This window comes from Giraffa tippelskirchi, chromosome 6, assembly GCF_054371585.1.
Source record: "Giraffa tippelskirchi isolate mGirTip1 chromosome 6, T2T-mGirTip1v1.2.pri, whole genome shotgun sequence".
NCBI lineage: Eukaryota > Metazoa > Chordata > Mammalia > Artiodactyla > Giraffidae > Giraffa > Giraffa tippelskirchi.
In genome coordinates this window covers 110,063,753-110,090,869 of record NC_137280.1, presented here as the reverse complement: position 1 = coordinate 110,090,869, position 27,117 = coordinate 110,063,753, and the positions used below count along the sequence as shown (strand labels likewise).

The 27,117-nt window shown below is 37.4% G+C and overlaps 2 protein-coding genes across 7 annotated transcripts in view; both read left to right on the top strand.

The window, feature by feature from the left end:
• Positions 1-1,576: 1,576 nt before the first annotated feature.
• LOC145511111 (guanine nucleotide-binding protein G(I)/G(S)/G(O) subunit gamma-5) lies at positions 1,577-2,106 on the top strand. The gene has a single exon (XM_081503762.1). It carries the CDS (start codon positions 1,654-1,656, stop codon positions 1,858-1,860), a length of 207 nt encoding a protein of 68 aa, XP_081359888.1. The 5' UTR covers positions 1,577-1,653; the 3' UTR covers positions 1,861-2,106.
• A 12,896-nt stretch (positions 2,107-15,002) lies between these two features.
• Positions 15,003-27,117, top strand: part of DMXL1 (Dmx like 1) — a 127,230-nt gene continuing 115,115 nt past the window's right edge. For all 6 annotated transcript variants that reach the window (XM_081499096.1, XM_081499097.1, XM_081499095.1 and 3 more), the window contains exon 1: positions 15,003-15,518. In XM_081499096.1, coding sequence (XP_081355222.1) covers positions 15,432-15,518 — 87 coding nt within the window. In that variant the 5' untranslated portion in view covers positions 15,003-15,431. The remainder of the gene's footprint in view (positions 15,519-27,117) is intronic.

Sequence of the window (27,117 nt, the reverse complement as noted above, 5' to 3'; positions counted from 1 at the left end):
AGAGGTAACGATGGAGTCAGCATACATAGGAAGCTTTGAAAACAAAACAAAACTGGTAGTTGGAACATGAAACATTTACTGCTAATTAAAGAAAACCAGGCATCTCAAGTTAATGAATTTAGCACTTTTCTATAAATGGGAAGATAAAAGAGTCTAGGCTTATTGAAACTGTTCCTTCCATATGCATCTTGCTTAGGGCTAATATCCTGTTTTTCTTCATCCTGAATCCCCTCACGGTGCACAGTCGGGGCAGCTGCACTGGCTGATGGCTCTGTGGTCATAACATCCTTTGTTTACTGATATGGCAGGCCCTTATCCACAGTACAATGAATATTCTTCTGAGTCGAGAAGTTACTAGTTAGTAGTACCCTTTAGCAATATATGACATGGTCACGGTCTGAACGAAAAACAGTTGTTTTGTTTTTTCCAAGTTTTTTACTTTTGTAGGGATCCCAGGTCTTAAAAATAGGTTACATTTTTCCAAATATCAGCACTTTTCTTCATCTTCTAGTACCATACTTAGAATCTCCCATGTTTTACTTAAAACCTCATTGCAGTATAGAGATGCTAAATGTGACCAATGCAAAACTGAATGAAAAGAAAAATAATCATCATAATTAGGAGCAGTTATTAGAAACACTCTTGTCTCACTTATTTGAGATAGAAACATCCAGGCTTTTGTTCCCTAGGTAAATATCCATTCCAGGAAAAGTTAGCTGTACTGCAAGAAATCTGTAGTCCTCCCAAACTGACTGGAATCCAAAACACAAAGCTATCTTAATCAGTTTTATTTTCATAACATATTTTCATATGCTCATGTTTTGGTTCTGAAGCTTTGTTCACTGTTCAAGCATGCAAATTTCCTCAAGTTTTCGTCCTCAGCTTTTGAGCTTTATCAGTTTAAATGAAATCTGCTCATATTGGAAGTTGCTCAAGCAAATATTGTTTGGTTGTATTGTACCTTTCTCCCAGTGAATAATGTAGCAGAGCGTTTGGCAGCCTACTTAAAAGCCATTTCCAGTCCCCTCCTTTGTTGTCCTTCTCTCTCTGAGGCTAGAAAGCCAGTAATTCACTCACTTTTCCAGCCTCCCTTGAAGCTAGGTGTTTGCAATGTGACCCAGTTTGGGTCATATAGATGCAATAGGAAATTTGCTTGTTAACTTCCCAGGAAGATAGTCCTCCCTGGTAAAAGGGAATTTCGAAGTGATGAGAAAGTCTCTTTCCTTCCCCATCCTTCCTGCTTTCCTACATGTTTTCTAGTGAGGAAAAATCTGAAACTGTTATAGTCAATGTGTGTCTATCAGGAGAAATCCCACATTTTTCTGCTGTACCATCCTGGAACCATTTTTTTATTGTATGATACACTTAAGTGTCTTCATTATGCAAGCCACCACTGGCTGCATAGTCTGTTGTGTATAGCCTAAAACAGACTCTATGAATATTATTTATATATTAAAATATTTACTATATATGTCATGTTTACATTTGTGGATTAGGAAACATGATTATGTTCCATTTGTTCCTCCCCTGGAATGACTGCCAGAAAGTTAAAAAGATTCTGTGGAAATCAACCCCCAGCTCCGCCGACTGGCCCAGCAGACCCACCGCAGACCTGCTGACGGCCCGCGGATCTGCCATCCTTTCGAGTGCGCCATGTCTGGTTCATCCAGCGTCGCGGCTATGAAAAAAGTGGTTCAGCAGCTCCGGCTGGAGGCCGGGCTCAATCGGGTGAAGGTTTCCCAGGCAGCTGCAGATTTGAAACAGTTCTGTCTGCAGAATGCGCAACATGACCCTCTGCTGACTGGAGTATCTTCAAGTACAAATCCCTTCAGGCCCCAGAAAGTCTGTTCCTTTTTGTAGTAAGACGAATCTTGACAAGGTTTTCCAAACCACTTTTCATAAACCAGTGAATATTCAAAGGAAAGCTAAATTTGAAGCCTGTACAAAAGCCTCTCTGTAACGTGCCATACTATACAAACTTCTACTTTTGTCAGTCCTTAATGTCTACCTCTCTGAATATTCATAATTTTCTGTTTCACAAGGGTAATTATTTTATATACACTGATGGCAGCATACAATAAAATACTTAGTATAAAAAAAAAAAAAAAAAGATTCTGTGGAAATCTTTAGCACAATCTAATATTTCAATGAGAAAGGAAGAGAGGAACATAGAGACAATTGCAACTGCTCTGTATATTAATAGAAATATCATTAAAGGGATCCATAACTAGGAATTGCCATGTTAATATGAATATGACTATTAAAGCTCAATAGTTTTCTAATCCTATCCTGTCTCTTATGTGCACTCCTGTTTTAAATAGCCTTATTGAGACACAACTCTCATACAATAAAATTCATACTTCCTCTTTGAAAAGGATTTGCATCCTATTTTGCAGAAAAGATGAAGACACTCAAGTTGAACCTTTCTTGCCCCATCTCTATCTTCTCTAACCAGAGGTCTCTACACTCACCATTGACAAGTCCAACCCTTCCACCCTGGATTCCCTATATCCTTGTTTTTTTAATTCCATCAAGAATCTTTACACTCTTTCCATTTTGTAAGAAGCTAGTTCTTAGATGCGAGTTTCCAAAGGAGGCATAAGCAGTAGGGTGTGATCCAAATGGGGTTAGCTAAGCAGTGTGGTCAGAGAGCAAAAGGACTGGGCAGAGCAAGACTGCTGATTAGACTGAGGCAGCTGGGCTTGGCAAGTTTAGGAGACTCATCAGGCTTTAAGGTCTCCTTTAAAGGTAGCAATCAAGGTCAGGGAAGCAAACTAATTTAGACTCTTCAGGACGGTGGACCAGAGCCAGTGCTAGAAAGAACTTGTTCTCTGACGCCTAGGAAACCACTGCCCTCTTATCTGCTGTAGTCTAAGAATTCTCCAGTCAGCATCTTTCCCTGTCAGAGCCTTCTAGATATTGGGGAAATTTAAAACAAAAATTAAAACAAAAAGATTTTAAAAAGAAGTATTGGAGGAAGGAAAGACAAAAGAAAAAGGAATAAAGGCAAGAAAAAAAAAAGAATAATGTCTTCATCTATTCAAGAGCTCTCAGTGTTCAAGTCAGATTCAAGGCTTAGCTGGATGACTTGAGTCCCTCGTGCATGCTAAGTTGCTTCAGTGGTGTCCAACTCTGTGCGACGCTATGGACTGTATCCCACCAGGGTCCTCTGTCCGCGGGATTCTCCAGGCAAGAAAACTGGAGTGGGTTGCCATACCCTCCTCCAGAGGATCTTCCCGACCCAGGGATCAAAACTGAATCTCTTACGTCTCCTGCATTGGCAGGCAGGTTCTTTACCACTAGCACCACCTGGGAAGCCCATTTGAGTCTCCCATGGTGGACTAATTCTTTAGAACCTTGTAATTTTCTTCACAGCTTTCCTTTCAGTATCCACCTTGAGAAAAGGACACTGAATAAGTACAAAAGCAAAGACAATTTATGGATATGGCTGTCAGTTAATTCCTCTTTATCTCCTTTTTGTGCATTTAGAAGGATCTCCTAAAATCCCTGGCTTCCCTGGTGACTCAGTAGTAAAGAATCTACCTGCCAATGTAGGAGACTCAGGAGACTCAGGTTTGATCCCTGGGTTGGGAAGAATCTTTGGAGAAGGAAATGGCAACCCACTCCAGTATTTTTGTCCATGGAAATCCCACGGACAGAGGAGCCTGGCAGGCTACAGTCCACAGGGTGACCAGAGTCGGATACGACTTAGCAACTAAAGCACCACCATCACCACCACCTAAAATCCTAAATCCAATGCTCTCTTCTTGGACTTTAGTTATTTTACACTCTGGGAAGCACACTTTTTTTTTTAAGTAACATGCGTTTTAAAGACCCTGCTATGTTCCCTTGGTGCCTCTCCCATTCACCCGACTGCATCAGAGGAGTTGACTCTTGTTACCACTATTGGGTAGGCACTAAGCTTTAGTTATTGCTTCTTTAGTGCTTGGTTTGTTCACCTTCTCTCCTTAGAAACCACCTTTCCTCCGAGGGTCAACTCCTGATACTTTAAATGACTGTTTCTTGGTTTTATATTACTAGCTCTGTAATAATTCCTGAGCTCCAACCCCATTTCTCCAAGTATCTTCTACTATGGATGTCCTATGATTACTTCAAATTTAAACACTGAAATCAGTGTTAGCCTTACCTACCCAAAATGGCTTGTCCTACCATATACTTCTTATTTTTCACTACATTAGTAAAATGCCAGTTACCTAATACTGTTAATGAGCAGCCTGTCTCCATTCCTAACCTTTTATGAGAAACTCAAAATTTCATCCTCTTCTTTTCCAGGATAAAAACTTTCTAGGAAGAACATTAAGCAAACAAATGTACCAGGTTAGACATTACACATCATTATCAATAAAAGAAAGTTAGAAACGGGTAAAAATACCATCCTATAACTTATTAATTTCATTTTTGAAAAACACAAACTTGAGGATGAGATTATTTTTTCAGAAATAAATACAGTTAAAGTGACTTTTCCATGTATAACAAAAAGGTATTTCTTTTATCTACCTCTACCTCTTAAGGTTTAGAAAGCAAAAAGTCCTGTTTACTAAAAATCTATCATTGGTTCAGACAGATGTGCTTTAACTGAAGCACTATTTACAACCTGGAGCCCTCTCTCTAAGGATGCTTTTGATCCAGGAACTATAATCAAAAGCCCCTGAGCAAATGGCAATGTTCTTATAAGAACACAAGGAAATTGTGACCATTTGAATTTCTAGCAATTTCAGCTACAGAGAAAAGGACTTTTTAAGAAAGCTGCTTACTGAATTTCCCTCTTAACAAGGTTCTCTTTTTCTTTCTGCTGCCATATGGAAAGGAAAAATCAGCAAGTAAAATCAGAATAACATTTATCCATTCCTCAACTCTAGTATTTTTTACTTTCTCAGAGCTCTAGTGTATGTTTTTCTGTAGAACTAGGTTTCTATATGGTGTCTATATTTTCATTTTTAAGAATCTTACCAACAGCAATTGAACCAGTTATGTACAAAACACACTTTAGGAATGGCATTATTGCCTTTCTCTTATATATATTGCTCTTCCCTCTGTTACTTGACATGCTAATATTTCACAATGATTCAAGAAAAGTGAAACTCTCACGCTGGACAGAATATAAACCACCATGTTCTTGGGCTCCAAAATCACTGTGGACAGTGACTGCAACCATGAAATTAAAAGACGCTTGCTCCTTAGAAGAAAAGCTATGACAAACCTAGATAGCATATTAAAAAGCAGAGACATTACTTTGCCTACAAAGGTCTGTATAGTCAAAGCTATGGTTTTTCCAGTAGTCATGTATGGATGTGAGAACTGGACAATAAAAACGGCTGAGCACTGAAGAATTGATACTTTTGAATTGTGGTGCTGAAGGAGACTCTTGAGAGTCCCTTGGACTGAAAGGAGGACAAAGCAGTCAATACTAAAGGAAATCAACCCTGAATATTCATTGGAAGGACTAATGCTGAAGCTGTAGCTCCAATACTTTGGCCTCCTGATGCGAAGAGCCAACTCATTAGAAAAGACCCTGATGCTGGGAAAAATTGAAGTCAGGAGGAGAAAGGGATGACAGAGGATGAGATGGCTGGATGGCATCACTGGCTCAATGGACACGAGTTTGAGCAAACTCTTGGAGTTGGTGAAGGACCAGTAAGCTTGGCATGCTTCAGTCCATGGGGTCACAAAGAGTTGGACAAGACTGAGTGACTGAACAATAATTAGTTATTTTGGCTTCACATAATTGGGTAGGAAAGGCATCATACAGGACTGGACCAAGGGTTCAAGTAATGTCATGATATCCTCTTACTCTTACTCAAAAATGAACTTTACTTTTCTCTCTTCATTCTCTTCTAAAACACTGAGACGTCATCTATGTTCAGGGATGATGGTCCTTTCTTTCAAAAATGTAAGCATTCCCTGATAGTTGCAGAGAACGATTCTGATTGACCCAGGGTCCATCTCTGAGTCAATTACCATGGCCAGAGAACCTAAAATGAGACAGTAGAGTTTAGTGGTTAAGAGCAAGTACTCTGATGAAATTTTGCAGTTTTACACACTCTCGTTTTAATGTCCTCTCTGATACTTGCCAGGTTCATAATCCCATTTTCATGGGAACTACCACTGCCTTTTCCCCAATTCAGGGTAGGGCCCTGAAGCCTAAACGTTGACCAGTGAGAGACAGCCCAGGTTGTGGTTCTTCATTTCTCTTCTCATCCCTTCCTATATGCAGTTATTTCTACTTCCCTAGGTAGAAGAGGAGAAAAATAAGGATATACTCAGTTCACTTCTCCCTACATTTGGGATTATCTATGGGAATTCTGATGATTTGTTCTTAGCATTCAACCATTGCTTCTGGGAAATACGAGTAGAGCAATACTAAGCTTCAGCAGAACCTTCTACTTGTGTATTGGCTCTAACTGTTCCTGCTTTATTTGTTTCTTTCCTAATGTGGTTGTTACTGACAAAATTCTGCTGGTAAAAAAATATATTTTTTTATATACCCATAGATATACAAATGTGTATATTACTTATAGAGTGTTACTTAGTTAGATATTGGTAGACAGAGTGTGTGACTCAACTGCACTAGTCCATCTTTATGCAGAAGAAACCTCAGTTTATATTGCATAATTAAAGGAGCCACTCAAGTGACTCTCACCTAGATATAGGTTGCTTCAAGGGCACTTGTTATGTTGTCCTAGGCAGAAAAGAGGCTGGCAGTTTCTGTTGTTGGAAAATTTTGTGTTCTGCCTCACCAGTTATTCCATTAAACATATATGAAAGAAAGCAAGCACAGTCCCTGATAAGCTTTGTTTATTATCTAATTGGGTAGCCCCTCCCCGCTTCCTGCACACACCTTCTCTTTTCTTTGCTTTCTGAATATATTAGTCTTTTGTAATTATCTCTTTCCATGGTTGAGAAACATTCCCAAATTTTCTGTTCATTAATCTACCTCTCTATCTCATCTCACTGTTTTGGCTAGGGGCAAGTGGTGGGCTTTGATGATTTACCAAATCATCATCCCTCTGTTTTTTTTTTTAAGACTTTTTTTTTTTTAGAGACATTTTAGGTTTACCACAAAATCAAGAGGAAGAAGCAGAGATGTCCCAGAAACTCCTGCCTTTACACATGAATAGACTCCTCATTATCAACACTCCTAACCAGAGCAGTACATTTGTTACAACTGGTAGACCTATACTGACATATCATAGTCACTGAGTTCATGGTTTGGACAGATGAATGACACGTATCCATTTTGATAGTATCATATACAGTATTTTCAACACCATTTTAAAAAGCCTCGCTGCTCCACCTAGTCATCCCCCACCACCAACCTCTGGCAATGACTGACCTCTTTACTGTCCCCATAATTTTGCTTCTTTGAGAATGTCACCAAGTTGGAATCATACAGTATATAGACTTTTTAGGTTTACTTCTATCATTTAATAATATGCATTTAAGTTTCCTCTGTGACTCATCACGGTTTAACAGCTCATCTCTTAGTAGCACTGAATGATATTCCATAGTTTTGATGTACTACCATTTATTTACCCATTAACTTACTGACAGACATAGTGTTTACTTGTAATCTTGGAAAGTGTAAATAAAGCTGTTACAAACATTTGTGTGCAAGCTTCTGTATGGAGATAGTTTTCAACTCCTTTGGATAAATTCTGAGGGGCATGACTGCTGGATTGTATGGTATGAGTATATTTAGTTTTGTAAGAAACTGCTTAAGTGTCTTCCAATGTGACTGTATTATTTTGACTCTCATCAGCAGTGAATGAGTGCTCCTGTTGCTCTCCATCCTCTCCGGCATTTAGTGTTCCAGATTTTGGCCATTCTAATAGATATATAGCAATACCTCATTATTATTTTGCATTCTCTCATGACATATGATATGGGGCATCTTTTTATATGCTTATCTGACATCAGTATATCTTCTTTGGTGATGTGTCTGTTAAGGTCTTTGGCCCATTTTTCAATCAGGCTGTTTGTTTTCCTATTGTTGAGTTTTAAGAGATCTTTGTGTTATTTGGGATATCAGAAACATCTTTTGCAAATATTTTTTCCCAGTCTGTGATTTGTGATCTTCTTATTCTCTTGGCAATGTCTTTCACAGACGATAAGTTTTTTATTTTACTGAAATTCAGCTTATCCACTATTTCTTCATGGATCATGCCTTTGGTTTTGTATCTTAGAAGTAGGCATCAAACCAAAGGTCATCTAGGTTTCTCCTGTGCTATTTCCTGGGAGTTTTATAGTTTTGTGTTCTAATTTTGGGTCTGGGATCCATTTTGAGTTAGATTTTGTTAAGGGTAGAAGGTTTGTGTCAACATCAAATTTTTTGCACATAGTTGTCCATTTTTTCCAACACCATCTTTGCTCCATTGTATTGCCTTTGCTTCTTTGTCAAAGATCAGTTACATATAGATCAGAGCCTGTTTCTGCATTCTCTATTCTGTTCCACAGATCTATTTGTCTGTTCTTTCCCCAAAACCACAATGTCTTGATTACTGCAGCTTTATAGTAAGTCTTGAAATCGGATAGCATAAGTCCTTCAAATTTGTTTTTCTCTTTCAATTTTGTTCTGGATATTCTGAGTATTTGCCTCCCATAAAAATTTAGAGTCAAGTTATCAGTACCCACAGAATAACTTGCTGGGATTTTGATTAGAAAATCATTCTAATCATTCTCTGCCAGAGTCAAATGCTCTCAAGTTGCTCCTGGCTAAACAAAACTGCCTGCTGCTATCTTCCTCATGGCTTGTCCTTTCCCTTTCAAAATTACATCTCTTGACTTCTGCTTCCCTGCTAATGAAAACTCCAATAGGTGTTAGAAGAGCCATGACCTGATGTACATGACTTACTGCTAGTTCCAAAACGTTCCTAGAAGTATTTCCTTTTCACCAAGTGAATATCTAAAACTGGCTGTGTATCAAGGAGTTTTCTAGTTGGAGCTGTATATTTTGCCTTTCAACAAAAGCTGGCTTTTATAGTAAGGAGATAAGCTTTCCTTCCATCCTGAGGAAGGGGAGGAGAAAACTATTCGGGGAAGATGGTTCTTTCTAACAAAGGCTCACTAAAGACCCAAACTTAAAAAGGTCCTGTCTCTTCTCACCTTGTCAGCTAAGGAATAGCAGACCCTGACTGAACTCGCTCTGGGCTTCAGGGAGCTTTGGAGAACACTTTTAGAGGGCCTTTGTAGCCTAAGAGATCTGAGTTCAAATCTTGGGATGGAAATATGACCTAAATCTAATATGACCTTGGGCAAGTTATTTAATTTAAGTTCAGGATTCTTCATTTGTAAGACAGAGATATTAACCCTTACAGCGTCCTTGAGATTGAAATGAGATAGAATACCTGTTATAGAATCTGCTGTGCTTAGTCGCTCAGTCGTGTCTGACTCTTCGTGACCCCGTAGATTGTGGCCCGCCAGGCTCCTCAGTCCATGGGGATTCTCCAGACAAGAATACTGGAGGGGATTGCCAGGCCTTCCTCATTACAGTATAGAATGGGTATTTAATAAACAGTAGCTTTTATACATAATTGCCCTTTAATTATTTATGGGTAGAAAACCCTCCAGTTGAGCAAGCGAGGGTGAGCCAGTAGCCAGTAGTATTTAATGGCTATCTTCAAATTTTAGAGGTATTGCAATTAATTTTTCTACAGTAACAGTATTATAAATGATGGCTAGGGTCCTGTAGCGTTGTTCAACTATCATTTAACCTGTAATATTCCTGATGGATTTTTCTATAGCAAGGTTGCTGCTGGCAGCACAGGCAGGTTTCTGGGACAGTCCATTATTTTCGAGACTTTTATGATAATGAGATAAAAATGTTTACTTGCAATTCCAGCAACAAAGTCCCCTTGATTCAGTCTTCGTTACAGGATTAGGGACTTTTTTCTCTGTTTGACTTCCTTTATCTATTGGGTGTCGATTATGGGATGGAAGCCTTTCTTGGTGGCTTCCATGGCACAGGTCCTAGGAGGAAAGGTATTTATATCGATGAGTTTAGGATGCTGGGAAAGATTGAAGGCAGGAGGAGAAGGGGACGACAGAGGATGAGATGGTTGGATGGCATCACTGACTTGATGGCCATGAGTCTGAGCAAGCTCCGGGAGTTGGTTATGGACAGAGAAGCTGGCATGCCGCAGTCCATGGGGTCGCAGAGCATTGGACACGACTGAGTGACTGAACTGAACTGAGGGTGAGGGTGGCAGAGAGGAGGGAAATGATGGGAATTTCAGTAAATAAGCTAGTGAGAAACAGGCATGATTACTTCTCCATCTGAGCTGACTTTCTATATGCTCCTTTCCTTCCCCCACAAGAATCTCAGAGTTTAGTCTGTTTGCTTTTCTTTATACTATCACCACTCCTTAAGTCTGACAGAAGTCCTCCTTTCCCTTTAAGACTAGAACTGAAGAGAGCATAGACTTCTGTTTGGACTGCCAGTCCTCGAAACCACAGTACTTTGGTTTTCTAAGAGATTCTGCTGCTAGCAATAAGGCAAAATATGCAGAATTTTATTTAAAGAAATACTTCCTTTTTCAAAGCCATCCTTCCTCTTTTGTTTCTTAGAAATAAAGCTGGAGAAAAAAAACTAAAGAAATTATGGGGCGGGGGGGAAGTAATGAAAGAAACTAAAGGGAAAAAATAAATAAATAAAGGTACACAGTCTTTGAGTATTCAAAGGACAGAATGAGAAAATTCAATTACAGTTCAGGAAATAATTGGATTCAAGAATTCCCCTGGACTTCTTTTTAGGAGGTGGATTTGTGGCCTCTAGGCAGAAGGGGAAAGAGAAGGGAGGATGAAAGGCAGACATATATAATTTACCTTCGTCTCTTCCATTCTTCCATTTCCTTATCTAACTAATTTTGTCACAAGGTCAGAGTTATACTCAAGTTGCATAAGAAGTTAGGACTGGATTTTGGATTGAATAGAGCTTTGTTAAGGGAGGTGAGTGACATTACTGGGTGATCTATGAAGTGCAGCAGTTTGAAAGCAAAGAGCTTGCCTATGGACGGTTCTCCAAGGTAGTTCTTTAGGGACTCTTTATATATATATGTAAGTCAGATCCTGTCTATATTCATTCTTGTGTTCAACTATTAGTGGTATCTACTCTGTGCTATGATAAATACTGGGGACTCAGGGATACAATGTGTGTGCTTGCTGCTCAGTTGTATCCAACTCTTCTGTGACCCCATGGACTGTAGCCTGCCAGACTCCTCTGTCCATGGAATTTTTCAGGCAAGAATACTGGAGTGGGTTGCCATTTCCCTCACCAAGGGATTTAAAGATGCTGTGTAATCATCAACAGAAAATGTTTTACTAATTAAGCTGAGTTATCATTCAGTACAACAACCATTCTGCACAGCAAAAACTATTTCAGAGATCATCGAGCAGTAGAGGATCCTTCCTATACATTAGGGGTTGGCAAACTTTCTCTCTAAGAGCCCAAATAGTAAATATTTTGCTTTGCAGGATATATGATCTCTGTTGAAACTATTCAACTCTGCAGTTGTAGTGTGAAAGCAGTCATAGACCATACCTCAATGCCTATGCATTGCTGTGTTCCAATAAAATTTTACTTATGGACATAGGAATTTCATATAATGTTATGCATCAAGAAATATATTTATTCTATTAATTTTTTTCAACCATTAGAAAATGTAAAAAACATTCTCAGTTCAAGGACTGTGTAAAACCAGACAGTAGGTCTTAGTTGTAGTGGGATAAACAGATACAGTACAAGGATTTACCTGTTTCATTGAAACAGTTCATCTGCTGTACATCAAAGATAGGGTGTTTAATGGGCAGTTTATTTCTGAATAAGAGGCAAAGGAATACCCTCACTTTTCATTAGTTGTTGTACTATAGTCCCATAGGTTTGGATACAGGCCAAGATAGCCTCAGAATATTTATGGCATTTCAGACATCACTGAAAAATTTGATTTGGACTGAGGTTTGACACTATATGGAACACTTTAGAAAAAATATGTCAAAGGGTTAGGTTTATTTAATAATAGTAATAATAATAATAGGGACTTCCCTGTCAGGGAAAGACTTAGCCTTCCACTGCAGGGCATGAATTTGATCCCCTGTTGGGGAACTAAGAAGCCTCATGGCCAAAATACCAAAACATCAAACAGTATTGTAACAAAATCGATAAAGACTTTCAAATAGTTAAAAATCTAAAAAATATTAAGAATAACTAACATCTATTAAATTCTGCCTATGTACAAAACACTGTGCTCATTTAATCTTCATGATAATTGTATGAAGAAGGTCTATTAATATCCCCACTTTACAGATAAGGAAAGTAAAGCACAGGGAGATAAGTGACTTGTCTAAATGAGTAAATAGGACAGGAGTCAAATTCCATCTATTTCTAGGATGAAGGAATTTAATAAAAACTAACAGATGTTTATCAGGAATAAAAATGCCAAGCAAAATATTGTTGATAAACAAGTTAAACTTGCTAATTTTACAGATGAGGAAAATGGTCTTGATGTAATATGTAAAATATAAAATTAACTTAAAGGCATTTTAAATAAAATCTGAATTAATAATTAAAAAACAAAATGGTACACCTCAATAAAATAGTATTTTTTAAGACAATTTAAATTTTAAATCCCTCATTTTTATGAGGAGACTGGGATAAATAATGGGATTCATTTACATCTTTCAAACTTAAAAAAGGGAGATGGCTCTTTTAGACTTTTTTTTGAAATATTTTTTATTATAGTTGATTTACAATGTTGCATTAGTTTCTGCCCTATGGCAACGTGGATCAGTTATATAAATACATATATCCACTTTTTAAAGATTTTTTCTTAAACTTACTTTTAAAGTAAACTTTTAAAATTGCAAAATAAAGTACATGTACATTGCAAAAAACTTAGGGAAAGCAAAAAAAAAAATTACCAGTACTCTTCTCATCCAAGTATTAGTGTGAAGAGTTTTTTGTTTGTTTTTACCACCAGAAAAGGGTATAAAAATCAAAATCTGTTTCAGTTCAGTTCAGGCTCTCAGTCGTGTCCCATTTTTTGCGACCTCTTGGACTGCAGCATGCCAGGCTTCCCTGTCCATCACCAACTCCTGCAGCTTACTCAAACTCCCATTCATGGACTTGGTGATGCCACCCAACCATCTCATCCTCTGTCGTCCCCTTCTCCCACCTTCAACCTTTCCCAGCATCAGGGTCTTTTCCAATGAGTCAGTTCTTCGCATCAGGTGGCCACATTTTTTACTGGGAAGTTCTTATTTACATTCACTCTTTTATCCTTTACTGAACACCTAGATCGTAAAGTGCACTCTGCACTAGACACTGGGATACACGACAGCATGTCTCTTAAGAGGTTTACGGTACATCAGTTCAGTTCAGTAGCTCAGTCGTGTCCGACTCTTTGCGACCCCATGAATTGCAGCACACCAGGCCTCTCTGTCCATCACCAACTCCCGGAGTCTACCCAAACCCATGTCCATCGAGTCGGTGACACCATCCAACCATCTCATCCTCTGTCGTCCCTTTCTCCTCCCACCCTCAATCCTACCCAGCATTAGGGTCTTTTCCAATGAGTCAACTCTTCGCATGAGGTGGCCAGAGTATTGGAGTTTCAGCTTCAACATCAGACCTTCCAATGAACACCCAGGATTGATCTCTTTTAGGATGAATTGATTGGATCTCCTTGCAGTCCAAGGGACTCTCAAGAGTCTTCTCCAACACCACAGTTCAAAAGCATCAATTCTTCGGCGCTCAGCTTTCTTCACCGTCCAACTCTCACATCCATACATGACCACTGGAAAAACCATAGCCTTGACTAGACGGACTTTTGTTGGCAAAGTAATGTGTCTGCTTTTAAATATGCTATCTAGGTTTGCCATAACCTTCCTTCCATGGAGTAAGCGTCTTTTAATTTCATGGCTGCAGTCACCATCAGCAGTGATTCTGGAGCCCAAAAAAATCAAGTCTGACACTGTTTCCACCGTTTCCCCATCTATTTCCCATGAAGTGATGGGACTAGATGCCATGATCTTAGTTTTCTGAACGTTGAGCTTTAAGCCAACTTTTTCACTCTCCTCTTTCACCTTCATCAAGAGGCTCGTTAGTTCTTCTTCACTTTCTGCCATAAGGGTGGTGTCATCCGCATATCTGAGGTTATTGATATTTCTCCCGGCAATCTTGATTCCAGCTTGTGTTTCTTCTAGCCCAGTTATGGTACATGGGCGGAGACAAAATCAGATGTTTATCAATAATAATACAAAACGTGTCAAAACACCATGAGGGTTGAACCTCACAGTTGGGATTATGACACTAATCACTTTGGAATTCTTAGATTTTTCCGAAACACCAGCTCAACGCAGGGCTGGTGCAGTATTATTATTACCACAACTTAAAAACGAATGTTAAGTTGAACTTTGGTGAAAACATCTCATTTTAGCACTTGTCAAGTGTTTATTTTCCTTTTTAGCGAACTGGAAACGCGCGTCCGGCCGGAGTTACTACTGTGCGGGTCAGAGAAGCCACAGGGTTCCCATTCACTAGTATTCGCGGGCCGCCCAGAGGAGCTGTGTTTGTTGGGACTTGTAGTCTCTACCAGGACTTAGGACACCGCAAGTGTATTTATAATGCCCTTCTCCCTTTTAAGCTTTCTGGTCCAACAGTCAGAATAAGCCCTAACCTAAAGCATAATTTGACAGCCCTTAACCTTATCCTAGGCTCTTCATGTTTTTCTAGGCTCCTGAAGTTGAACATTCAAACGCACAGCTTCCCCCACAAGCCTTTAAGACATTGGTCTATCCTCAGCAGTGGGTGGAGCCTTAGGTGGACTAGAGCTCGGGATTGGCCAACATCTCCCTCGAAGAGGCGTTTTCCTCTTGACGCTCTGTCAGCCGTGGTAAAAAAGTGAATCCTTTACCGCAGTATTCCTTTTCGCCCCGAGAATCTCGCGATATTTCGGCCAAAGAGACCTAGCGACGCGTAGGGAGCCGCCGAGGCCATTGGGGGTGGCGGGCACCGGAGCCTGCAAGAGCCAGGTCAGGTGGGGAGGGTGAGGGCGTGCTGCTTGCGACGCTTGGGCTCGGTCCGGGCCAGCCACCCAGACCTCGGGGAAGTGTTGTGGCCGGCGTGGCCCTCCTGGCCGGTGAGTCGGCCAGGGGTCGCGGCCGCTGGGTCGACCCAGAGCTTCACCTGGGCCCGCGTGGACTGTGACAGGTGCGCGGACGAGCGCGGCGCTCCGCCCGCTCGCTGGCCCGCCCCCTCCGGGCCTCGCAGGCCGGGGCTCGGGATGAGCTGCGGCCCCGGCGTCTGGCGCCTGTCGCTGCAGAACGGCCGCCGCCCGTGAAGGAAAGAGGGAGGGAAGCGACCGCTGACCCCGGGCATGAGCCGGACACGACGTCAGTTGCTGGCCTGAGGCGCAGATATGAACCTGCATCAGGTGCTGACCGGGGCCGTGAATCCCGGCGATCACTGCTTCTCGGTGGGCAGCGTCGGCGACCAGCGCTTCACGGTGAGTGAGGGAGGCGCCTTCGTCGCCTGTGGCGAGTCCGCGCCCCTGAGTCAGCTGGTCTCGGCCCAGGGCAGCGGGCGGAGGCCCAGAAAACCTCGTTGCCCTTGCCGGGGTCCCCCACGTCCCGGGGGGAGGTCCCCATGCTTTAGGGTCGGCAGACCTGGCCTTTGAGAACGGAGGCGGCAACAGCACTTTGGTCATTGAGCTGCTTAATGTTTACAGAGCCTACACTCGGAAGCTAGAACGTTTTGTAGGATTTTTTCAAGTTTTAATCTGACATCTTTGGGTTGGGGTGGTTTAACAAGGTCGTTGCTGTGTGATGTGTGTGGGGGGCTTTTTATTGCCCAAGTCCTGAGGCTCTTAATTGTCAAGTTTAGGAATAGCTGGGATTAGTTTCATTTCTTCCTCTGAGTTAAGGTCAGGTTTTTGTAGTTAAAAAGAGTGGGTGTCTTAAAAAAAAGAAGTTAAAACAGTTACTAACTGCTGTCAACAACTAGCGCGTAGTAAAAATATAGTGCAAACAATGCTTTTCAGTTAGTTTTCTTTAAGTTCACTGGGAATAACTTTGGAAAGAGAAAACTATTTTTGTTAATGGTTCACTCCTGCCATCCTTGCACTCCGTATTTAAGAGTGTAGTAGTCCTGGGAGACTTTTAGTTCAGATTGTTCGTATTAATTACCAAAAGTTACATTACTGTTTTTCGGTAAAACTCCTCTTTCATTTGTAGTAGTAATTCCATGTTAAAGTTTAAATGAAAGTGTCGTGTTTCTCATTTGTCTTCCCCAGATAGTGAAAGGAGAGCCCCAAATTTTTGCTTCTTACCGATATATTGACATTTTCTTCCTTAACTGTAATTTTTTGAAGAATTTTCTGTAGTTATTATAATGATTTCAAGCTTTAGGTCAGTATTGCACATAGTAGTCTATATCTAAATATGCTTATAGGGCTCATGATTTTTGCTACAACTTGACTAGTTATTAAGCTCTCTCTTAATAGTTGTGATTAAGTTACTTAATTTTGCATGTACAAGTGAAGCAAACTTAACAGCTTAATAGATACCCTAGGTTTTCTTTTTATCCGCTTTTGACTATTTTTTGTCATATTTGTCAGTCAATAAATAATAGAAAAGAACCCAGTAATCATTATTTAATATGGTGTAGTCATTTAGTATCTGAATTTTGCTTTTAGTTCTGTGCCAACCAAGTCCTTTGCTTTTGAATAGTCTGTTCCTTCCCTGTAGAGTGACTCATATATGCCTTAAATTGCACTTGACACTAGGAGTTTTAGAGATTCTAATTCTAAATGTTAACCTTGCTTCATTGCTCAAAGAAGACAGTGAACTCTGAGGGTGGTAGAGGACCTCTGGAGTCTCCCAGCAGTTGAACATTGCTTTCTGCTGTTGCTGTTCAGAAAATAAAGATCATCCTAAGGAAATTTTTCTAATGGGAGATTTTTGAATGGTAACATTTCATTCTCTGATATCTCCTAAAGTTATATGAGTGCTCCTCTAATGTAAATTCTAACAACCTTATCTGAGAAGGCATTCAGAATCTATTAATATGTAAGCAGTGGTGTGAACTTCAAAGTATATACAGTATGCTGACTTATTTATGCACCTAGATGGCCAAAGTGTTTATAAAATTTTGGTGAATGCTTCTGTTATTTTAAAGAAGAGGTGAGTTAATGTGTCAAAGATAAGAAGAACACCCTATGCCATCATGTAGCTTGCTGCTCAGGTTTACTGACTTTTAAAGTGTGTTTCCATAGACCAAGCTTTAATTGCCTCCTGCCAAGCCTCCTGTAGATTTCTCTCAGATCTCAGGAATCAGTGCAGTAAATAAGGTGAAAATAAACATTTTGTTGTTGTTATTTAGTATGAAGAGATCCCAGGTCTCTCTAATTCTGACGGTAGTTTATTAGCAATCATCTTTTTTCTTTTGCAGCTAATCTACCCTGACTCTTTAACATTAAATTGATTCATTATAACTAGATTTCTTGCCGTTAGTCTTCTGGATACTATATACATCTTAAATTTAATCTCTCTTGAAATTATCCTCTTTTCTAAAAAGTAGAACCTCTTGTTTACTCCTTGAATTTTGTTTTTAACCTCTTGCTTTTGGCTTTTTTTTTTTTTTATTTTCATAGAAAGAGAGCAAACATTAATGGTAGATGGTATGTGCAGACTAAAAATCTTTCCCTAAATTCCAGTTTTACTTCACCTAGGGACATGAAATCTTCCTCTTATAGGCCCACATGAAGAATTATTTTGTCTCCTGTTAAATTTTGCCTTCTCTAAAGACAGATTTCATGTTTGTAATTCCTCTCTTTGCATGTTTGCAGATAACTTATTTGTTCTTATTTTAAAAGATTACAAGAGATGAGATCCTGTTTTCTGAATATAGCGTGACAGGCTTTAAAGTGAAATAAAATTGAGTGCCATTTCTCATGGATTCTAGATTTTAAAGTATGACATTTCTAATATAGTTAGTATATATAAGAGACAATTTTTTTTGCTACTTAAACTGGCATCAAACTATTTTGACTTTTCTGTTAATAGGAAAACTTCTAGTAGGCAGTGACCGTGTCTGTTACACTTCAAAGCACTTTATTTGCACTTTCATTATATTAGTAACCTGTTTTGCCTTGTGTATGTCTTCCAAAGTTTCATTGTGAGTGCCTAGAACAGTGATTGAAGTACTGGTGTCATCTAATACTAGCATCATTACCTGAATTTGATTTCCAGCCTAGTCCTTACAGTTAGTTGTATATCCATGGGGAAATTCTTTTACATTCTTTGAGTTTCTTTTTTTTCTTATCTGTAAAATGAGGCTAAGGAAGAGCTTATTCATAGGGTTGTTACATGAAAAAGTGTTAAGTTCATTGCTTGGTACCTGTAAAACTCTTAAAAATGTCAGTTATTATGAAGGCTAAACTCATAGTGCCTAGATTAAATACGAATTAAATCGATTAATAATAATAAAGAAGTCTTACTGCTATGTAATTAAAAATTGCAGTTTTAAGAAGTATTTTTGATCATTGGATTTGAGTTCAAATGAAATAGCTCCATTAAAGTTAAGAAAATTTTTTTCAGTATCAGTTATTATGCATTTTACCCTAAATATCAGATGAACAAGCAGAAGAAATTTCAGGTATATTAGCAAAATTCTTTAACTTTTCTTTATTTACATGAATTCTTTCTTCATTCCTTTTTCCTTTTTAATTTCCTACAGTCTTTAGAGTGAAAGTATATGAGCACCTGGCCCTAATCTGTTGACGACTTTTGTTTTTATAAAAAAAAAATATTTTATTTGTTTTTAATAGTTAAAAACAGGCATAGTTAGTTAGATCTCATTTTCTAATATTTCTGTGCATGCTAGTGATATGTGCTTTAATATATAATAGATTATCTGTACTTAGTGTTGAAATTGTGTTTGTAGTGAAATGGAAAGGGAGGTAATTTTCAAGAGACAGATTGTGTTAATATTTAGGACTTCCTGTCTCTAGTTTGTAATTTAAATACCTTGGCTATATGAGGAATAGCAAACGAATAATAGCTCCAGACTCTCTTTTGTGTTGGACAACTCAGTGTTCCCAACCAAAGGGGCCCAGATTAGAAGTCAAAAGACTGACTGCAGCTATCTGGATGTTGGTAGAGAAATGGAGGCTGAATTAACATTCTCCTTCAACTTTCTGTATTAGTAAGCATCCTTTAGTTTAAGTTTTTGTTTTGTTCACTGTCAGTTCAGTTCAGTTCAGTTGCTCAGTCGTGTCTGACTCTTAGGGAAGCCTTTATAGGAAGTTCTTTTTTTGGAGAAGCATGTGAATGGAGAGAATACAGGAGTGGAAAGTTTGATAATGTATGTATCTGGAGAGAGAATGATTTTTGTGGTGCTCATAAGTCATTACGGGTACAAATTAGACTTTAAATATTTGGTTTGTTTTAAAATATTGTATTTTAAATACTATTAAGGTACCTTTAAAATTGTTGAAGTAGTATGAATTCTTAATGTTGTGTTTTAATAAATGAGGATAATATTAATTACAACATGCCAAATATATGTCATTTAACCAGGAAGTATACCAGGAAGAAATTCTTCGGGATATTTACCTGGTATGGTTGGTTAAAATAAAACAGTGAAACACAGGAAATTTAACTGTTGTACAGAAATCACGGGATTTCCACATTAGAATGCTGACTATTGCAACCTTGGGTAATTTTTAAAATTTAGAATGTTCGAGACGGTTGTCTGCCAAATTTAAAGTTAAAAAGTCATGTTTGTTGTATGCTAAATAGCATGCATATGAACTCAGTTTTTTCTTTGCACCTTGTTTAGCCTCAGTTAGTAATCGTAATATTACATGTGCCTAATAAAAAGGGTTTTCATTTGTCAGTTTAATTTTCATTGCTTAGTAATAGGTTATTCTGATTACGGATCTTTTGACAGAAGCAGCTAGTGTATCAATTATAATATATGCATATTACTTTTGAAACTTAGGTAGCATGACAACTTATTTGATAAACCAGTTCTGTTCAATTATTGTTTTAGTAATAATAGGACACCTTGAAATGAATTTTTCAGAACCATTTATTTCGTAAAAAAATCTATGAAACTCTTTAGATTTTGGTTTGAAATATTATATATAGTATATTTAAAACCACGTAGATTAGTAGGGATGGATTATTTTAAAATCATACATATCCAATTTTGTTTATTTTTTCTTTATTTTGTTAATGTGTGAATTATTAATACATTAAGTTTTTTAAATTGAAGTATAGTTGATTCACAATATTGTGTTACTTTCAAGTTTACAGCAAAGTGATTTGGATTTATATATGTGTGTGTATATGTATATTATTTTTCCATTATAGGCTATTATAAGACATTGAATATTGCTCCCTGTATTATACAGTAAATCCTTGTTGCTTTTCTGTTTTATGTTTAGTAGTTCATGTCTGTTATTCCCATCCTCCTATTTATCATTTGCCCCTTTCCCTTTTCCTTTTGGTGACTCTAAGTTTGTTTTCTTCATCTGTGAATCTGTTTCTGTTTTGTATATAGATTCATTTGTATAATTTTTTAAATTCCACATTTAAATACTATCATACAATATTTGTCTTTTTTTCTCCCTGACTTCACTTACTGTGGTATTCTCTAGATCCATTCATGTTGCTGCAAATGACAATATTTTATTCTTTTTTATGATAAATATTCCATTGTATATATGTACCACGTCTTCTTTATACATTTATCTGTTGATAGACACTTAGGTTGCTTCCATGTCTTGGCTGTTGTAAATAATGTTGCTGTGAACTTTGGGTGCAGAGCCCATTTTAAGGTTTGTTTTCCCAGTTTGGTTTGGTGTACTTCCATGCTTATTAACTTGTCATGTTGTATAAACTCTAGTGATTGAATTAATTTTGATAATCTATTTAAAATATTCATAAGAAGATGTGTCTATTTCAAGTGATTTTTGCATGATACCCAGTTTGGATTATCTGTACAGGTTCATCTCTCTGTCTTTTTTTTCCCCTAAGCCTTATTGAGATACAGTTGGCATTAACATTGTGTAAATTTAAAGTATACAATGTGATGATTTGATACACATATATATTATGAAACATTTACCACAATGAGATTAGTTAACGTATCCTTTATCTCACATAACTACCGCTTTGTTGTTATGATGAAAACATTAAAGCTTTATTCTAATAGCAACTTTCAACTGTACAATATAGTATTGTTAGCCATAGTCACCCTGCTATACATTAGATTCCTGGAACTTACTCATCTTATGACTGAAAGTTTGTATCATTTGACTAACATCTCCCATTTTCCCACCCACAGCCCCTGGCAACCACCATTCAATTCTGTTAGTAAAATGTTTCTATTAGTAAAAATGTTTTTAGATTCCACATATAAGTGGAATATATATGTACAGTATTTGTCTTTCTCTGACTTAGCATAATGCTGTCAAGGTTGTCACAAGTGGCAGGGTTTTATTCTTTTTTGTGACTGAATAATAGTCTTTTGTTTTTGTGTATGTGTATATAATCTATTTTTTAAATCCATTCATCCACTGATGGACACTTAGGCTGTTTCCATATGTTGGCTTTTATGAACAATGCTGAAATGAATATGGGAGTGTAGATATCTCTTATAGTGATTTCATCATCTTTGGACTAATCCTAGAAGTTGAATTGGTGGAACATATGGTAGTTTTGCTTTTAATTTTTTCAGGACCCTTCCATACTGTTTTTGTTTGCTTGTTTGCTTTTGTTTCCTTTGCCTGTGCTGTGTCTTCACTGCTGTACGTGGCTTTATCTAGTTGCAGCGCGTGGGGACTGCACTCTAGTTGCAGTGCATGTGCTTCTCATTGCTATGGCTTCTCTTATTGTGGACATGGGCTCTAGGGTGCATGGGCTTCAGTAGTTGCAGCATCCAGTCTCAGTAGTTGTGGCATTTGGACTCTAGAGTGTGGGCTTCAGTAGTTGTGGCCCACAGGCTTAGTTGCCTTGCCACATGTGGAATAATGTGGACTGGGGATCGAACCTGTTTTCCTGTATTGGCAGGCAGTTTCTTAACCACTGGACCACCAAGGAAGTCCTCTTCCATACTGTTTTTCACAGTGGCTATGCCAGTTTACATTCTCACCAAGAGTATACAAGGATTCCTTTTCTTCACATTTTTACCAACACTTATCTTTTATCTTTTTGATGATAGCATCCTAATGGATGTGAAGTATATCTCATCCAGTTTTGATTGGCATTTCCCTGATGATTAGTGATATTGACCGTCTTTTCATGTACCTATTGGCCATTGATACATCTTCCTTTGAAAAATGTCTGTTTGAGTCCCCTGCCCATGTTTAACTGGATTGTTTTTGCTATTGAATTATGAGTTCTTCATATATTTTAGATAATAACTTTTTATCAGATAAGGTTTGCAAATACTTTCTCCCATTTTGAAGGTTACCTTTTCATTTTGTTGATGGTTTCTTTTGCTGTGCAGAAGCTTTGCAGTTTAGTGTAGTCTTATTTATTACTGCTTTTGCTTTTGGTGTTCAATTAATCATCACTGATTTTCAAGGGGCTGTCCCCCTATGTTTTCTTCTAGGAGTTTTGTTGTTTCCAGTTTTATTTTTCAAGTTTAAGTTTTTGATTCATTTTTGAGTTTATTTTTGTGTGTGATGTAAGACAAGGGTTCAATTTCATTCTTTTGCACAGGGATGTCCAATTTTCCCAGTGTCAACTTATTGAAGAAACTATCTTTTCTCTATTGTATACTCTTAGCACCTTTGTCAACAGTTAGTTGACCATATATGTGTAGGTTACGTCTGGGCTTATGATTCTGTTCCTTAGGTCTCTGTGTCTGTTTTTATGCTGATACCATACTGTTTGGATTATTATAGTTGTGTGATATAGTTTGAAATCAGGAAATGTAATGATTCCAGCTTAGTTATTCCTTAAGATTGCTTTGGCTATTTGGGGTCTTTTGTGGTTCCATGTGAATTTTAGGATTCTTTTTTTCCCCTATGTGAAAAATGCTACTGAAATTTTGATAGAGATTACATTGAATCTATAAATGGTTTTGTGTAGTATGGACATTGTAACAATATTAACTCTTCTAGTTCAAGAACAAAAGATATCTTTTCATTTATTTCTGTCATCTTCAGTTTCTTTAATCTATGTCTTGATATTTTTCAGTGTTCAAGACTTTTCATCTGGTTAAAGTTATTCTAAAGTATTTTATTCTTTTTGATGTTATTGTAAATTGGATTGTTTCCTTAATTTCTTTTTTGAATAGTCTATTGTTAGTGTACAGAAATGCAGTTGTTTTTTATGTTGATTTTGTATTCTGCAACTTTGCTGACTTTATTAGTTCTAAAAGTTTTTTGGTAGAGACTTCAGGGTTTCTACATGTAGTATCTTGTATTCTGAAAACAGACAATATTAAATCTTGCTTTCTGATTCAAATGTGTTTTATTTCTGTTTCTTGCCTAATTACTCTGGGTGGGACTTCCAGTATTATGTTGAATAGAATTGGTAAAAGTGTGGGCATCCTTGTCTTGTTCCTGATCTTAGAGGAAAGCTTTTAGGTTTTTACCATTGACTGCATTAGCTGTGACCTTGTCATATATGGCATTTATGGAACCATACTGAATCTCAGGGATAAATACCACTTGATTATGGTGTCTGATCTTTTTAGTGTGCTATTGAAATCAGTCTTTTAGTACTTTATTGAAGACTTTTGCATCTATATTCATCAGAGAAATTGGCCTGTAGTTTTCTTATAGTGTCCTTGTATAGCTTTGGTATATATAAAGCTTTGCTGCCAAAGTTTTTTCCTTCTCACTCTCCAAAGCTGGAAATATAGTAGTCAGATTCTGTGTTCATAAATTACTTAGTTCTTTCCTGCCTTCTTTCTTTCAGTATAGATGTAGTATTTGTTTGTAATGTAGTTAGTTCATTTGTTTCCCCCTCATTCTGATTGATTTATGATGTTAATAATTTTCAGAAATATTAACTAGCATCCATCTGTAGATGAATGAATAAAGAAGATGTGTAGGTGTGTGTGTGTATACATGTATATATATACATCTTCTTTATTCATCTACCAATGGATGCTGCTTATGATTTTTGAAATTATTAAATTTCATGTATACATATGTACATGTATACACACACATACACATATGCATTCATTTTCATCCATATATGTATACACACAATGCCTACACACACACACACAATGGAATATTAATCATAAAAAAGAGTGAAATCTTGCCATTTGTGACAAAATGTGTGGACTTAGAGGGTATTGTGCTAAGTGAAGTAAGTCAGACAAAGACAAGTAAATCAGCCCTTTTCTACTTGTTTTTTTAATTTTTCATTTAGTACTATCCCCTAGAAATCACCCCAAGTCAGTTCATAGGTTTCTTCATCATTCTTTTTATAGCTGTGTAATACTCCATTGTGCCTATGTACTATAGTTTTTTCAACCAGTATTCTGTGCACAACAGGATTTTTAAGGAGATACTTACATACTCTTGAAAATGATTGAGAAACAGAACAAAATGCAAATATAGTTTGAACCTTTAATGCATTTTATGTTTAATTATATTATCAAATAAACTATAAAAATCAAAATCCTATAGTCAAGAAAATCAGGAGTTTTTTTTTTTTATTATAAAGCCCCAAGGATAATAGTCAACTCATGAAGTGTGGACTGCAGTTGGTTATATTCTTTTTTTGTTTTTTCCATTTACCAGTTTATTGCCATCCACTAGTTGTAACTCTGAAAGAAGAAAGGGCAGACTGAATGAGAGAGATGAAGATCAATAACATTTTATTTGACTTAAAAGTTTACCAAAATTGGGCTTCTCTGGTGGCTCAGACGGTAAAGCGTCTGCCTGTAATGCGGGAGTCCTGGGTTTGATCCCTGGGTTTGATCCCTGGGTCGGGAAGATCCCCTGGAGAGGGAAATGGCAACCCACTCTAGTACTCTTGCCTGGAAAATTCCGTGGATGGAGGAGCCTGGTAGGCCACAGTCCATGGGGTTGCAAAGAGTCAGACACAACTGAGCAACTTCACTGGTTCACTGGTTACCAAAATTAGGAATAGATAGCTTTGCATCTTCTAGTACTGTCACTAAGGAAAAATTAACTGACAGGCAGTGATAATATAATACAGTAGCAGGAAAAAAGCAAGGGTAATCCAGGACTGGATAAGTCTTTGAATGATCATGGTTCATTTGTATTATGAGTTGGCATCTTTCTGTTGGGTAGGTATCTATTTCTGAGATAACTTTGCATTTACCGAGTCTGAAAATGTTCAATACTTGTATTAAACATTAATTAATTAAGCAGTAATTTTGTGAGGTACTTCAGGATTAATGTAGACTTGATTCAGGAAAATTTAGTCATGATTGACAAAAATAGGTGCAACACAATATCTAAAAGTAGATAGATAATTGCAGTACATGAAAAGAAGGCAGAGGTTATGAACAAATTAAAATTTATATATATATATAAAAACGTATGTATATATCTTGGCTAATGGAAATCGAAAAAATTTGTGTTGTGAGAAAGAAATCTAAATTGTAAACACTCTGCATTTAATATAATAATTTGGTAAACAGTGACAGTATTTTATAAAAATTTAATATTCAGGAGAAAATCAGTTTCTAAAATATTAAGGTATTTTAGAGGATCATTAATGAAAAGTTTTCTTAAATTGCTTTTTGGAATTTATTCTTGAGGATAATCTTGTGACAAGCCTTGTGATTCTGTTGTGGGTATTTACACATAGGTGAGCAGACCATCATGAGGTTTTTTGTTTGTTTTCTGAGCCAGTTTTTTCCACTATGTGACACTAGTAGAACCACACTTGATTTCTTCTAATTCTTTTTAGGAAAATCCCAGGCAAGCATGCTTAACTAAGGAAGTTCCTATGCTACCACTGAAAGAGCACTAGATCAGAAGTCAAAAATCAAGCCCACTCTGCCACTCTAGAAACTGTCAGCCAATTTAGGCCTAATTTTGTTGATAATGTGAGCAGATTTATTTGTATGTTCTCTCAAATCCCTTTTCTAATATTTTTTTGTAGCTTATACAGAACCATTTTGGCCTTGGTAGGATTTATGGTCATAAAGTATATATATTAAGTATAATATTTTTTGCCTTAAATAAAGTGTATGTATATGTGCAAAAGAGATGAGAAAGTAAAGAATTACTGAGATTTTTAGAACTTACCAGGATGGAAAACAGTTTGTGATGGATATTTTATTTTCGGAGTTATGCTGTGTATAAATTCTAGGATGACAGTCATGTGCTCTTAAATGGAAGAAACTTACGTGATCTAAGATTAGAGAACAAGATAAACTTGAACCCTACCTTTTTGTCATAGACTTTAACTTGTAGTGATGGAAATGGATAACAAGCAAGATATTTACAAATTGTGGTATATGCTATGAAGAAAAAGAACAGAAAGTCATTAGAGGAGAGGGAGCAAGAATATGAGTATATTCAGGAACTGAGACCTGAATGTTGAAAAGAAGTTAGACGAAGACCAGACAGGTAGAAGGAAGGTAAACCACCCTGAGGTGGAAAAACATTGATATGCCCAAGGAACAGAAAAAAGGGTAATAAAGGGGCAGGAGCCATTTGAAGGGATGAAAGAGTAGCTTGAGATGGATTTGGAAAATTAGGACAATCATTTAGGGCATTGACATTGGTAAGAAATTGAGATTTTGTTCCAAGTCCAATGAGGAAACTATTGAAGGGACTTAATCAGGGAAAATTACTTGGTGTAATAAACATTTTTAAAAGATCACTTTTGTCTTTATGTGGAAAGGAGTTATAGAGGGAAGCAAGAATGGAAGTGATCAGAGTATAAGCAGTCATGCAGGAGAGAGATGATGGTAGTTTAGATAAGTGCAGTAGCATTCAATCAAGATGGAAGAAATGAAAGAAATTGGTATATATTTTGCACATAGGACTAATGGGAGGTAAGGGAAATATTCTCAAATAATAAAGATTTTTTTTAAAAGAATATTTAAAATTAGTCTATTAAAACATATTATTTAATACTAGTGTTTTA